This window comes from Pinus tabuliformis, chromosome 2_1 (genome assembly GCF_031772625.1).
Source record: "Pinus tabuliformis cultivar Carrire ecotype Pingquan chromosome 2_1, CPIR1, whole genome shotgun sequence".
NCBI classification, from domain to species: domain Eukaryota; kingdom Viridiplantae; phylum Streptophyta; class Pinopsida; order Pinales; family Pinaceae; genus Pinus; species Pinus tabuliformis.
The window spans coordinates 885,048,698-885,065,078 of record NC_142299.1 but is presented as its reverse complement, the minus strand read 5'-3'; the positions used below and the strand labels follow the sequence as shown (position 1 = coordinate 885,065,078).

General features: G+C 34.7%; 1 protein-coding gene and 1 long non-coding RNA gene across 8 annotated transcripts in view; one reads left to right on the top strand and one right to left on the bottom strand.

Moving 5' to 3' along the window:
• The first annotated feature begins 9,883 nt into the window (after window positions 1–9,883).
• On the top strand, window positions 9,884–11,189 carry LOC149203489 (uncharacterized). Its single transcript, XR_016253958.1, has 2 exons — window positions 9,884–10,951; window positions 11,128–11,189. It is a non-coding gene; the product is annotated as an uncharacterized LOC149203489 (long non-coding RNA).
• An 804-nt stretch (window positions 11,190–11,993) lies between these two features.
• LOC149203487 (bifunctional 3-dehydroquinate dehydratase/shikimate dehydrogenase, chloroplastic-like) overlaps window positions 11,994–16,381 on the bottom strand; it is a 233,068-nt gene continuing 228,680 nt past the window's right edge. For all 7 annotated transcript variants that reach the window (XM_089403456.1, XM_089403454.1, XM_089403455.1 and 4 more), the window contains 3 exons: window positions 12,956–13,104; window positions 12,441–12,603; window positions 11,994–12,343 (listed from right to left, as the gene is read on the bottom strand). In XM_089403456.1, coding sequence (XP_089259582.1) covers window positions 12,300–12,343; window positions 12,441–12,603; window positions 12,956–13,104 — 356 coding nt within the window. In that variant the 3' untranslated portion in view covers window positions 11,994–12,299. The remainder of the gene's footprint in view (window positions 12,344–12,440; window positions 12,604–12,955; window positions 13,105–16,381) is intronic.

The window sequence follows — 16,381 nt, the reverse complement described above, 5'->3', positions numbered from 1 at the left end:
AAGATGGATAATATTGTTGGCATAGTTAACCTACCATACATTTCAGGAACTACTGATAAGATTGCATGTATCCTAAGAAAGAATAACATTATGGCCACCTTCAAACCCATGAATACCATCCGTAGCCACCTAAAATCTATGAAAGATCCCCTTGACCCTAAACGCCAAAAAGGGGTTTATCTAATACATTTCTCGTGTGGTAAGCCATATGTGGGGGAAGCTGGTCAATCAATCAAAACTAGAATCTAAGAGTACTCAGCTGACATAAAACATAATCCCTCCAAAACTTTTGCTCTGGTTGAACATTAAAATAACACCAAACATCAAATTTGTATCGAAAACACTTGCATCCTAGCTAAAATTGATCATTATTTTCATAGAAAAATTAGAGAAGCTATAGAAATTAACAAACAACCTAATAACCTTAACAGAGACATAGGATGGAATATTAGTGAGAATTGGATTCTCACATTAACATCCAAAATAATCTCCTCCCCTCCCTCCACTTGAGACCTCTAATTTATTATTAATAATAAATTTACATGATTAGTTAAAAAAAAAAACACTATAATAATTATATAAAATACAACTTTAATTAAAAAATTAACCATATAATATAAAATAAAGTTTTATTTATTCCCTCACATTAATAATACAAAATATTGCCCCCACACATTAATAATACAAATATTAATATATATCATATTAATATTAGTATTATATCAATACAATTAATCAATCTTAATTATAATTAATCTCAAGATAATTAAATTAATCAATATAAATATAAATATCTTATATTTACACCATAATATTGATACATAATCTTATTAATTCAATTTTAACACCTTCCCTTTTATCATTTTTAGAGTTTCCCTATCGGCTCCTCTTTTTTACCCCTTTATCTATTTATCTAAACCTCTTGTGTGATCAGTGTTTCACATCTCTTTTTATCCTGATGATGAACCATTGTAGAGATTCGAAACATCGATTAAAACAATTATAAACTTGAATTTTCATCTCAAATAAAATTTCCACTTACCTGAAATGTTTTCTTCTTTAAATTGTAAACCATTTGTAATCGACTAAATTCTTATTATTCCCATTTTCCATCATTCAACATTGTTGATCACTTCGCATCAAACAAGGTAATAGAAAACAACTACCATTGAAACTTACTTGGGGTTTAACACTCCATAAGTCACAATGATTGACTTTGGAGAAAGCTTTGATTAATATTGTAGAACAAGAGAGACAAGGTATGATGTTTAGTACAATAGCTCGATTTAAAGATTTGAATGGTTTATAATTTCAACTAAACTTTTCATATGATTCATATGAAAAGATGGCAAAACTAACAAGTGTGACAATAAGAATAGCAGAAGAAAATAGTTTGACATTGATCATAATGAAGACTATATATAATTAACTACATTCATGTTATTCATATTTTCTATCATTCAACATAATTACATTGTCATTTTGCATTAAAAAATATTGTTTCATTAGTTTTCATTGTCAAATTATTGAACATCCAACGTTGGGAAGACTTGCAAATCCATAGACATGTGTGTTTTTTGTAGCACTATCAAGCTAAATAATAGGAAACTTGGGATGTACATGCCATTACTAATATCAAGTACACATTGAGAAAGTAAATCTATGTATTTTTTTGGAGGTTTAATACCAAAAAGACCTTCAAACAGTATCTGTATGGATTTTGTTGGAGATTTGACCATGTCTATGGAAGGTCGTGACTACTTGTTTGTGGTTTTGGACTAGTTCAACAACACGTGTATGCTAATGCCTTGTAAGAATACCATTATAGATTATGAAGCTATTGAATTTTTCTTTGCAAATGTATGGGTACATGTTGGTTTGCTAAGTTCAATTTTGTCTGGTGATTGGAACTTTAACTTCTAGGAAAAAAATTTCCAACAGTGTGGAAAGGATGGATACAAAACTAAAGTGTTCTATTGTGTTTCATCCTAGAAATTATGGAAGAAATAAAGTTATGAACAAAACATTGGTTCAATTATTGAAAGGATATAACAGTAACCACCCAAAGACATGGGGTGAACAAGTAGTATTATTCAACACTCTTACAACACAAAAATTCATTCTTCCACCCAGGAATATCCTTTGGAGACTTGTTTTAGTTTAATTTCACCCTCAACTTTTTATGTTGTTTATGAATACAACAAGGAAGAAAAACAAAGGTCAAGTTTTAGGGTTATTACAAAAGTGTTTACACAATGTTCAGGAGTAATTCATGTGACGTGAGGTGCATGGCATGTTGACCACCCTTGGTCAATATACCTTGACTTGATATTTATGTGGTGCATTTTCTTGGGATATTAGGGACATATGTGGCATCATGAAACTCTTCATAAGGCACACATAGTGGTCTTAGTCGCTTACTTGGGAGGGCAACCAATTTAGAAGAGCATTGGGTATTTAAAATTTAAGTCATTGAGTTGTAGATAGTATGGGGACAATAGGTCGCTTGCATGGAGGCTAATGCGTGACTTAAGAACACTTTGGTTAAGTGTTCATAGAGGTGTGGTAGACTTAGAGGAGTTGACATTAGAGGGAGCACTGCAACATTGGAGGGCTTTGGAGGCATGTTGGTCACTTCTTGTGGAGCACTCACCTTGGGGCCTTTTCTTGTTGAACGTACATACCTTGGAGCTTGACATGTGCCACTTAAAGTTGGAATGCTTCACATCTAGACTTGAATAAGAATTAATTAGGTTTCTTGCTTATGGACCTTGTCCACTTTATTATTGGAGCTTGACAAGTGCCACTTAAAGCTGGAATGCTTGACATTTAGACTTGAATAGTAATTAGTTAGGTTGTTTGCATATGGACCTTGTCCAGTTTATTATTGTTGTTCTCCCCCACCTTTCATATAGATAAATGGAGAAGAGAGTTTTTTCATTCATTCATTCATTCATTCAATATAGGTCATTATTAGAGATGTGAGATTTGTATTTTCATTATACTTGTTTTCATTGTAATTTGCATTATATGTCATTTCTGAGAAAAAAATTGTACCTAAGAGAGGTGCTTGACCTAGTATAGGTTATTGGGTGTGTAACACTAGTATTCTTTGGAAAAAACACTCAAACTCTAGAGGGGTTTTTCTATTTTATTTGTTGTTGATCATACTTTGAGGTCTCCAAAGGTATAGAGATAATTTCTCTTGTTGTTAGAGTGTGACAGGTTGGATGGTACTTTCAAGTTTACACATTGAAAATGACAGATGCAAATGTTTTTGTCCTTGAGGCCAAGCTTTGGGAACATATTGAGACAGAGATTGTTGCACCTATCAATCTAAAAATGTAGCCTTACATATGAAAAAGGAATCCAACTTAAAGAGGATCATTTTTTATTCGGTGAAGGATCACTTGATCACTCACAGTGGAAAGAAAACAATCAGTAAGAAGATGTACGATGCTTTTTTTTTCCACATAAGAGTTCCAATATCTCTATAAAGATACTCTTGAGAAATAAGCTTCTATTCATCCACATGATTAACAATGATACAATGGTGAGCTACCTAGCTAAGGTCACAAAGTTGAGATTTAATTGGCTACCATACAGGTAAAAATGGAGGAAAAAAAGTCTGTTTCTATTACCTTGAATGGGTTTACTCCATCCTAGAAACCCTTTGTCCAACATGTTTGTGTTCTTGAGCATTTACCTACTTCTAATAGGTTTGGGAAGACTTTGTGGAAAAGGAGATAAAATTGGAATCTTGTTCAATAAAGAAAATGGAACTAGAAGACTTAGCCCCCATTGGGGGGATGAGAAAGGGAAGCAAGAAAGGATACAAATGTAAGAAGGAAGGTTGAATCCATGGTGAGAAACATTTGAGTAATTTGAAATGTTTTAGGTGCCCCCAAAAGAGATATTCAACCAACCAATGTTCGAAGAAAAGAAAGGCCAAGCGTTGAGTGCATGTATTGTAGTTGAAGTGGATGAATTGTCATCTTAACTTGAGACCACCTTCTCAATGGTCTCTTATTTGTCTTCTAATGATTGTGTTTAGGGTTGGATGGTAAGTGGATAGTGGAGCATCAAGACATGACTTATGAGGACACCCTTCAATGTGCTTCAAGAGCAAAAGGGAGGAACAATAATGGAGTTAGGTGATGATGCTACATACCCTGTGAAAGAATTTGGTGCCATTTCCTTTTGGATACCAACAAGTGATGTTCTTGAGTTACTGTTTTTTTGTTTCTTCTTGTTTTGAGAAAAAAAATTCTTACAATTTCTTGTATATGAAACCTTTAGTACAGAGTTGCATTTTTAGGAGAATAGTGTAGTATCAGTGATTATAGTCTAGCAAGTCCAAGAACTTTAGCTAGAGGTGCATGGGATGGTGGTCGTTACAAGTTATTGTTGATAATGTAGTCCATACCAGCCAAAATTGGGTGGGCCTTCTAGTTTTAAGGAGGTATATGCAAAGCATGTATGTAAGGATGCCATGGAGATAGGTTCAAAACCTATTTTGGACTCAATTATTAACTCCAAGCTTGCAATTGATGTGTGTGTTGGAGAGTACTAGAACTATATTATTGTATTGTCTTGAAAAGAGGGAGTTGACATTAATGAGATTATTGCTCTAGCTACCATGGGATTCTCTTGAAAAGAGGAAGTTGACCATGTTGAAAGTTTTCCATCAGTTATTGGAAGTTTTAAAGTGCAAGGGAGAGATACCCATGTTGGAGGCCCTATGGGTTGTTGGTTGCAATAGATGCTTGGTATTTCAAGATGGATGAAATTTGTAAAGAGACTTTTGATTGTGAGTTGGATAGATCTAGCCCACTTGACTTAGTCTTAGAGATGCAATTATCTTTGCAAGATGTCCTAAATAGATATTTGATGTGGTTCCTAAAGTTTTTGGTCCGTTGAATTGATATGAAGGATGTTGGAATTTATTAGATTGCTAGTGATCCACTATTATATTCATTCAAAATCATTTTATCAAAGAGTAGGTTCAAGATGTTATAATAGTATCTTATTTTTTTGGATAAATTTTGAGAATTCTAAAGTTTATGTTATTTATATTCTAGCATAGCAGAACATTGTAATGAGCTAAAATGTCAAGTTTGATGATGATGCACAGTTCTTTAAAGCACAAGTATCTCCTTCAATGATTGAAGGGAGTGAAAAGGATGATGTTTTAGAGTCTAATTGAGGTTAGAGAAGAATCATATCGAGGTGTGGATGAGGAGAGCTTGAGGATGGATATTTCCTCACCCCCTAACACATAACAAGGAGATATGCTTATTCAAACATTGAAAGCTACACAAGAACATTTAAGAGCACCCACATCTTCAATGAGGGCAAGTATGCCTCCTGGGAAATACGTTGACCATATTGCAATAGTTACTTCAACAATATTACCAACCTAATGAGGACTCTCCAAAGTTCTCATTTTCTTAAAGGTTGCATTTAATGGTTGTTTTTACTTCCGTTTTGAAAAATGGTGCCATTAGTTGCACTCTTTTATTTCAAGATTAAAATTATAATCTTTTGCAACCACAGCCTAGAATATTATAAATAAAACATTAAAATCAAACTCAAACCAAAATGAAGTGCTAATATAACACTCATATTTTTTTCAAAATTAAAATTACAACTTATTTAAAATAATAATCTTAACAACCAATATATTAAAATTAACCTTTCAATTAAAAAACAATATTACAAGTAGCACTCTTTTGTTTTATATAAGATTAAAATTAAAACTAATTTGGAATACTAACCTTAACACAAATACCTTTGCAACTAAATTTTAAAATCAACCTTTAAATTATAAAAAGTAATTAATAATAATAATTCTAAATTCTAAATTCTAAATTCAAACATTTTTAAAACTATAATTTGAAAAGTCAGTATGGTATCTATTCCATGTTTATCCTCTTTTATATATAAAATTTAAAATATAATATAATTATATATTTAAAATATTAAATATAAAATAAATATTAAAAATAATATGTGAATAAGCATTTTTAACAAATGCTTTATAATGTGAATAATGGTTTTTACCACAAAGGTTTTATAACATGTATGCATGTCCCCATTCATCAACCACCCCACGCATTCACCCTCTTTTCACATCTTATATAAATATCCTATTCATATGTTATAAAAAATATTTATTTGTATTTGGTAATTTTATGTATTTTAAAAGAAATATTATTGTATATTTAATATATAATTTTATAAGAATATTTTTTAATCCAGTTAAACTTTTGTTTATTGTTTATGTTTTTATTAAAAATTGGGTTTATATTTTGAGTGATGAATTTGTTTATCATTGAGTTAAATAACATATATGGATTAATTTTTAATAAATTTTGAACTGTTTTATATTTTAGATTAAAATGTTATTGGTATATATATTGAATTGGTTTTTTTTAAAAGAGGAATGAGGACTAATCATTATTTTTTTTTTCTAACTTACTTATATATATATTATTAGTATGATTGGATTTTCAGGGTTTTGTTTTGTAAGGTGATCAAGGTTTGAAACTCATTGTAATCGAGAGAATATATAATAATAAAAATAATCATGTTAAAGTTGGTATAGCCCAAACCAAGTGTAATCCTAAGGGGATTTTGATGACTTAGATACATTTGTATCATGATTTATTAGACTGCATGCTAGTCCTGCAAGTCCAGAACACACACGCAAAATGTGTTTTATTTGGTTTTAATTTCTAGTTTGTTTTGATATATAATTTTTACTATTTTTTCAATTCATAAGTTAATTTTAAGATCTTGTAGTATAATGGTACCTTTTCTTAAGTTTAAGGTTTCAAATAAGTTTTATTTAGAACTCTAAAAAACTAAAAGCATCTTATTCATAATGCCACTTTTGATTTGGGGAATGATTTTAGGATTTTGGTTGCAACCATACCAATTTTTGCATCCACGGTTTCAAACATGTTGTAGTTTTAACCCCCCAAAGAAAGAATGGTGCTATTGTTAGTACAATTTTTCGGTTCAAGGGTTGATTTTAGAGATTTTGTTACCCACATTAGGGTCATGATTGTAAAGAATTATAATTTTAATCTTGAAGAAGAAAAATGTGCTACTAACAACACTGCTTTTGAATTCAATGGTTGATTCAAATGTATTTAACACAAATATATGAGTTACTAGGATTAGAGTTCTCATTTTGATATCATAGTTCTCATCAAGTTGATAATTTAGTTCTTCTATTTGTGAACCTTTTAGTTGTTTGAGGTGAGGTTGAATGCCTTGCTAGAGGAGAAAGATGTTTGGTGACAATGTCTTTCCTTCGACTAGAGATTGCATTAGGTACATATTTGCAAATGGAAAATTTAAGTGAGATGCTAATAGAGAAGACCAATGCTTTTGTGTGAACACTTTCTTCTTAAAAAAGGAATGTTGGTTCTTGAAATTATTTCAAAAGTGTTCATATCATGCTTAGGGGTGCTTCATGTGATGTGGGGTGCACAGTGTTGACTACCCTTGGTAGTACATAATGAACATACACATCAAAGATAATTTACTCATGCATGTTATACCATGACTTGAAGCCTATGTGACACATTTACTTAGAATTCTGGGGACTTATGTGGCATGATGACACTCTTCATGAAGCACACCTGGAGGGCTTGGTTCCTTGCTTGGAAGGACAACCCATTTGGAGAAGCATTAGGCATCTAGAGCATCTTGAAGGAAGGTATTAAGCCCTAAGTAGCATAGGGACACTTGGTTGTCTGCATAGAGCCTTATGCTTAACTTGAGGATGGTTGGGGTGGAAAGAATTCGTGAACATATAGTGGACCTAGAGAAGCACATGGATTGGGAGGGAGAATTGGAGGCCTTTGGAGGAGCGTTGGATACTTCTTGTTGAGCGCTCACCTTGGGACCCTTGTTTATTGGATGTGCATGCATTGGATCTTGACACATGTCACATAGAGTTTGAGCACTTCACATGTGGACCTATCTAGTGATTAGTTAGGTTGTTTGGTTGTGGACCTTAACAACATAATTTTTATTGTCATCTCTCATCTTCCACATAAATAAAGGGATGAGACAGTCTTTTCATTCATTCATCATACATCATTATTAGAGATGTGAAAGCTAGAGTGAACTTGTGTCTTTCACTTGTACTCCTCTTTGTTTTGAGCACTAGGGTTCTTGAGTTGATTCAAGGAGAAGATTAGGGTTAGAGTTTTCCCTAAAAAGACAATGGGAGCTATGGTTTTCATAAACCTAAAATAGCAAAGGGAATACTTGTTCTTGTAGTTCTTCCAAGAAAAGATGAATTTTGTGGCATTTGGAAACCATAATGTTGTTAGGAGTCCTTGATGTGAAAATGATAGCGGGAGACTATCTTAATCCCTCTTGTACATTTATGGCATGTAAGTGTAGATGCCAAGGAGAACTTGTCGATGTATATACTTGATTTTTGTAGATCTTGGTGAAGAAACTAGCTTTAGTTGAGTGTGATTTCTAACTGAAAGAGTTTATGGCTAGGGTTTTCTTATGGTTTCCCTTGCTATGGTTTAAAAAAGCATGAGATATATATATATATATATATATATATATATATATATATATATATATATATATATATATCGCGATAGCTTAATTCAAACTAGTACAAATCGTGCTTTTTAAACCCTAGCAAGTGAAACCATAAGAATATATAGATAGCATGTTTCACTATCCAAAAATTGTGTGCTTGGATATTTAATGAGTAAATGCAAATTTGACATAATGTTGAGCAAATTTTGTAGATTTTAACTAAAGGGGAAAATTTACAAATTTTATTAATCTATTGTAATATGTTCTTTTTCAGATATGGTTTATATTGGGAAGTGTGTTCTAGGGGCTAGAAACATTGTCCCCTTGAAGTTCACTTGTTCGATATTTATTTTCTTGCATTGACTTGTGTATTAGGTTGAAAATGAGTGAATTATATGTTTGTAATTTATATTTCAGATTTGGCCATAAGGCTAGAAGTTCAGAAGAAATAGAGCCAAGGAACCTTCACGTTGAGGTGAAATTTTGAATTTGTAGTATAGTACAAATTTCAACAAGAAGATATGCAAAAGGGAGCAAAGAAAATAAACAAGTTCATTCAAAAGATCAAGTAGGTTCATTTAAAAATGTATGTGTAGATTTGAGAAGAGTCATGGAGATGTAAGCTAATATGGCCAACATAGAATAGATCACAAATTCTTTGTTGGGGACAAAGTGGCTCTATCTCATTAAAGAATCTCTACAAGAGATAGCTATGAAGTTGAAGCCTCTAAGTTATGGACTTTTTTAAATCATTGAGCAAGTCAATAATAATGCTTTCAAACTAAGCCTACCTTCTTATATGAGAATGTATTCAATGATCAACACAGAAAAATTAAGATTGTTTTAACCATCTTCACTAGATGGAAAGAAGAACAACAAGGTCAATCTACAATGGAAGATTTTGCACCAAATGCACTTAAAATTGGACACAATTTTGCAGAAAAATGTAGCACTAAATCAAAAAGAACAATAAATTTGGCAAATTAACCTAATGGGGCCAAGTTCAAGGAAAGCTAAATGGTATGAGAGAAACCAAGTTGCAAACAAGTTTATTCATCTTTACTTGAGAGTTTATGAACCCAATTCGAAGAAAACTAAGTGCTATAAAAAAAGCCAAGTTTATTCATCTTTCCTTGGAAGTTCATGGTGACCAAAAGCCTCCCACTATAGTGGTGTGGTCCGATTATATCCATAAAGAATTAAAATGATTAAGTGATTAAGTATCTAATCAATGTGTGCCCAAAAACCCTTGTAAATTTTCACTTTTGAAAATTAAAGCCAGGACAAAAGGATGGGAGTTTGTTGCCCCCGTGCTCTACACTCTGCACGAGGGGAGGACACATAAAATAAAATGGCGAAGACAAGTCTTTGCAGAAGTAATTGGTTATGCATAGTGGAATGTTAAGTCTACACTCTACATGGACTATGCAGATTTTTTGAGCTTTTCGTCATGTCACGGAAGTAGTTACCTCCACGCTCTCTGCAAAGTCTAGCGTATGCAAAGAAAGGGAAGGAGTCAAAGCATGGTCTAACTTCATGCTCCACCCTCCGCTCAGAAACTAAAGGCTTGATGCGTCACCCTCCGCTCAGAGACTAAAGGCTTCATGCTCCACTAGTGCATGCAGGGCATGAGACATGATTACTCCACATTCATACTTCCGCGTAACAGAGTAAACAGGTGCCCAAATACAAAGTAGGCCTGTGCCTAGCTAGCAGCCAACGTGGCCACCCAAAGTGTCAACACATGAGCCCTTGCCCGATCAAACTAGGCAGCCAACGTGGCCACCCTAAGTGTGAGCCCTTGCCCGATCAAAAGATGCCACAGGGCAGTTTAAGAAAAATACAATATTTCCAACTGTGCAAAATAAAAATAATAATATCTATTTTTAAAGTCACGACATACACTTACACTAAATTGGGGGACCCCTTGTCCCAGACTCTGCACAGCGATTTTTGGGAGTCTACAAAAATATTCGTACTCTTCCCTTTGGAATTGAACCTGCAACTTTTTACAAACTTGTGACTTCTTACGAGAAACCACATGTTAATATGTTATTAACCATTAGCACTACAGAACAATGGTGGGGTATTTTCACTAAAGCCTTGGACATGTTCTGAAAAAGGTTGGAAAGGTCGCAGATCTTTTGGATACCAAGAAAGCAAGAATATAATGACAGGTTTACAATGGACTAGGAGTCCAACTGGGAAGCAGCTACCGAAGGTTGCACTGGAGGTTCCACCAATGAGTAGGTGACAGGAGATAAAATATCATCCAAAGGTCTAGTTGACGGGATTGTACTATCTAAAGAGTTTGAAGATATCAACTTAGATTGGAGCCAATTCATTGGACCGCAGGAAAGATCTCATCAGAGTGAGTTCTGCATTGACATTGTACATTGTATTTCTTTTGTTTATAGAAAAAGCTTCTACTTATAAGAGCTCCATTAACAATAACAAGAGCAAAGTAGCCATTTTGAAGTTGGAGTTATCCCATAGCAGGCTTCTCCAATGTATTTTCTTATATTACTTGTATATATGTGATTGCAGCGTTTAATTCTGCAGCATACACTTGTTAAAGAAAACAGTTACTGTTGATGCACAGCAGGTCACTGTAACCTTCTGTTCACAGTCAATATTATTCAGCAGTGAGATCTATGTAACCTTTTGTTCACAGTCAATATTATTCAGCATTGAGATCTATGTAGGTGAATCGTTTGGCCATAGGCCTTCGATTATGGATCAGATCAGGATAAGGGGTTGTGGACAGCAGAAAAGAGGATTTACAGCGTCTGACCTTCACTATCATCATATCCAATCACTGATTTGAAGCAAGAATCTCGAGCTGCGTCATTCAACAATTTAGAGGCAGACTATGTACATATTTTACAACATGCTGGATCCCAATATCTTTGAAACAATACGCTTGTAATTTCGGGGGACAGGTTTTTGTTTCCAATATGACATTAAGGAAGAATGATAGCATATATGAGTCTAAAGGTCCTATTAGAATGCACTGTACTTAGCATGGTACTTTTGAATTAATGGTTTAAGAAAGTGACTTAGAGTTATAAATTCACATGTTCTTTTAGTTATATAATATCATAATGTTGATTCTCACCAGCACACCTCTCTCAAGATACATCACTTTTATATCTCTTTTTCACACATTTTGAATAATATCGAGTATCTATTCTCTCTGCAAATTTTCTCAGTAATGTCTGTGCAAGTTTATATTAGGTACCTGTATCTTATTCTAGTCAGTGTCAAGTGTTTTAATAGGATCCTAATAAAAGACTACAGCTGATGCTAAGTGCATTGGCTTGGATAGAAGTCTTAAAGTGAGGAAATGTGAAGGGAAGACTCGAACAGTATATATGAATCATCTCCACCAATGTCAAGTGCATTGCAGCATATAGGAGCAACAAGCGAGAAAACTGAATAGAGGAATTAGAATACAATTAATTTGGATGAGGTCCGTCTCATACTATTTCCACACTCTGTGATTCTGTTGTCACTACAGATAAAGAATATGCACAAAAAAACTTCTTTTTCTCGTGATAAAAAAACAATAACAAAATAATGGAGCAGAAAGCTGTGTTTATATATATTGACTTCAAAAACCGTCATACTTCCTATAAATTTCCAACAGTTTAGAGCACTGAAAATGTCAACTTCAGCTGTGCACCAATACTGCTGAACAATCTCCAATATGAACGTCCTCAAGTATATTTCAAAACTATTTCCCGAATCAATTTTTCAGGTGCTGCGCGTAATAAATGTCACTATTAGAATTAAGAAACAACAGCTTACCAACAAATAATTTCAATAATAGAGATTAACGAGTAGAAAAGCACTCTTACCTTTACAGCCGGTGAATAGTTCAAACTGCCCCATTGCCTGCCTTATGAACATCTCCAGCCCACTGACAACCAAAGATCCAGTTGCTTCAGCTTCTTGCAAGAGTCTCGTCCATTTTGGTGTATAAACAGCATCAAAAACCACAGCATATGACGATAAAGCCTCCTGAACAAACAGTCGCAAACATCAAAAAGTGTTTGCATTCCAAACCAGTTACTTCTAGTACTAAGCAAACATATTTAATAAATGTATATTATTCGTTAACATTCTACAATGCCACAATCTAGAAAATCAGAAATGATCAATAGATATCACAACAGTATACTGACTGCACAACGTAGTCGTTGGTAATGATAATCTAGCCATGAAACAATTGCATGCCAATTAAAATAGAAGGGTGCCATAAGTTTGATTGAAACCATCCTGGAAATGTTCTATGTCAATAATACAGAGATATTTCATTGATGAGCAAAATATTTTTGTAACAATTAAGATAATCTCTTTGGATATGTCAAACCTTAGATATAGGTGTCTGGCTGACATTTGGCTGCATCCCCATTGATGTTGTGTTTGCAAGAACCATTCCAGTTTCTGGATGGAAGTGATCCAATTTGTCTAGAGGAATAGCTTCTCCTTCAACTTGGATTGCCAAAGCCTTTGCACGCTCTTGAAAATGTAACACACAAAAGTATAATTCAGTCACTACTATTAACATTCAACTCAAATTTTGATAGAAAAGTCACCCATCTTTTATGTATCAGATATTTCTCCAGGTGGACTAATTTGTGCATAAACATATGAAGGCACACATACATTGTAGAGACATTCATCTTTCCTATGCATGCGCACTGCATTTTAACAGAGTTCTGTGGTCAAACAAAAAGGCTAGCAAGAAGCACTCAAAATGATTGCCATGGCAACATTTTATGGTCATCTATATTTGATGTTTTGGTCTTATTGACACAATTTCCCATGATACTCCTCAGACTGTTCTATATTTTAAATTTTTTTATATTTCAAATATTATTTCATGGATTTTGCTGATAATATCTACCATGTTGCTTGACTATTCAAAAAATTATAAATTGTTAGTAATTAAACCTATGTCAATATTATTTCAGACACTTCTTTTTCCAAAGAAACACGTGGAAATCCAAGGAATGTATCCCCACATTCACAGAGGGCATCCCTAATAAAATCATCGGTATAGACTAATGCACCTCACTTTTCTTTCCAAGGAAAACCTCATGTGAAACCCAAGGAATGTTTCCCCACATTCATAGATAGCATCCCTAGTAAACCCATCAATATAAACTAATTCACCTCACATAAGGGGGATTCAAAATGGAACCTGCCGACATGGACCTATCAAATGCCCAACAATATTGGTAACAATTGTTTGAGCTAACTACTTGGGTTATCTTTCATTTTTGCAAAGTGTTTTCAGCACTGGACAATGGGTCTAAAAGAGGCTGCATCATCTAACTGCAAGCATAGCAGTTTCCTAGCATATTTCCCCTTGCGAGGAAAGAGAGATAACTCCCAAGATTATCTTAGAGATGCACAAGTCCCTAGGCACTTCAGACTAGAGCTGATCCAGGTGGATATTGGTGGCCACCCACCTATTCCACTTGGCTCAGCACAATTTCATATTTCAGTAGTTTTTTATTTTTGGCAGTTTTCAGATCTTGAACTTTCGGAGCTTTTTTGAGGCCCTAAAACGCGTTTTTTGGGGAAACGGGGAAGCATAAGTCAAAGACTATCATTTGCAGTCAAAAGTTGTTATCCTTAGATAGACCTTTCTAACAAACTATCGTGCGCGCTAGACAGAGATTGTATGTCAAAGTTATGACCCCGAGAAGTTGACATTCCAACTTATCCCATCAAGGCCCATAAATCTTTGGTGCTTCATCTGCTAAGGTTAGGATTTTGGATATTTAGGGCTTCTCATTGTTTCTTCATGATAAAAAGGCATCAAAGCCTCATTGTAACTGTTGATTTTTGGGTAGCATTGGATGTGCCCTAGCTCCGAAATTTTGTGGAGGGGCTAGAACACATGAGATCTCCAAGACCCAGAAATCGTTTGGAGAAATTCCACCCGGATTATATTTTATTAAAATAATTAATATTTTGGTTCCTAAGTCTAAACTTAGAAAAATTAAAATATTAATGGGTATTAATGAAATATGGGTGAGAAGCTTCTATGAGACGAGGATCAAATCTAACTTAATCTTAGCCGTTGATTAGAGATTAGATGACAGTCGTTGATTTCTCAACAAGAAAAGTATAAATGGAGGTTTGGGGTCAGTTGGAGAAGACACAAACAAAGATTGAGGAAATCAATTTTCTTAGGTGAGTTCTTAAGAGGGAAATCGATTGGGGAGATCTTGCAGCTGAGGGGCAGTGATAGTTCGGGAATACAGACAGAGAGAAGCTTGTGGAGGCAGCGCAGTAGCCAAGAGAATTGACGTTGGGCCAGTTTGGGCCCACACAGCCTTGACACAGAGCCAAAAGGTCCAGTGTGAAGGGAGAAAATTGCCTTCCACGCAGAGAGTCGGAACTGCCGGGAACTACCAGAACAACTGGGAAAGCTGACGCAATGAGCAGAAGCGCTGACGTAGAGCCTCAAAGAGCTCCACGCAGTTACTGCGAAGGGGCAGCGCAATTGTAGCAGGGGCCAGGCAGTTTTGTTGTCGGATTAGCTAGATTCTATTGTGTGAACTTTGAAGTGAGGTAAAACTCACTCAGGTTCTCCGCCATTGTACTTCTCTGCCACTGGTTTGCTAGGAGGGCAACCAAAATTTGTGTTCAAAACTTGTGCTTAATAATAGAAAACCCTAAGAGCTACTACACCGGTTTTTCCACATTGGGTTTTTTCGGGGACGTTTAGTCCAAAAATAAGTGTCCTTAGTATGGTTGTCTCATTTATTTTTCAGTACTTGATCTGTATGGTGGTGTAGGCTGCAGTGTATTTACATTAATATTTTTTGAATATTTCTGAAAATAACTTGTTAAATGAAGAACACAAGTAGGTAATGCAAATCAGTTTACTGCAGTAGGATTTCTGGTTTGTTAGATTCAGAAATTTTCATAGTAACATAGTTCAGAAGGCCTGTAGTTGTCACATCTCTTCTCAGACATACGGTACCACCGTTCAAGCTAGTTTGCTTTCTTTCTGCATGTAAATAGTTTCAACATTTCTATTTATTAATTGAATTTCAGTTTCACTGTATCTTTGTGTTTTTGTTTTCAATATGTATTCCATTTCGTTCCTTCATAAATCTGGAATAGTGGTATCATAGCGGTTTGCTCTCTCTGTTTTTCTATGCATGTCCGCAATGAGGTCGGGGTATAAGGAGTAGGGACTCGAACTACTTGAACCCTTGCAAGACCGGCCTTGCCGGACCCCGATGGCCTCCCATAGCAAAAGAAAAGAAAGACGAGGGAGCAGGAGATCCTAAAAAATTGTTGTTCGAAGAAGCCCTCGAGCGACAAAGGAACAAGATGATGGATAATTTTTCCCAAATCCTTCAACAGATACCAACATGCAACGCATATTCATCCAGCAGTCACTTCAAAGGCGTCGCCCCTTCAAGGTACAATTTAATTTTGATATTCATATATTTGAAGGACAAATAAACACGGATGCTCTAAATAAATGGTTAAATCTGTTGGAAGGATATTTTTCAGTCCATAATTTTTCTAATAGAGAAAATATTACTTTTGCACTCCTAAAGGCCGCCCCCATGTCAAGGACTAGTGGAAAACTTATTGTGAGCAAAGTTTCGAGGAGGAATCTCCACTATTTTCAGTAGCAACCTCTTGAGACTCTTTCCAAGATGTTGTTAAGGAACAGTATTACCCTGTTGGAAGCTACGAAGACAAGTACATAAAATGGACCACACTATGGTAGGAAAGGGATCAAGAAGTGCTAGAGTTCATG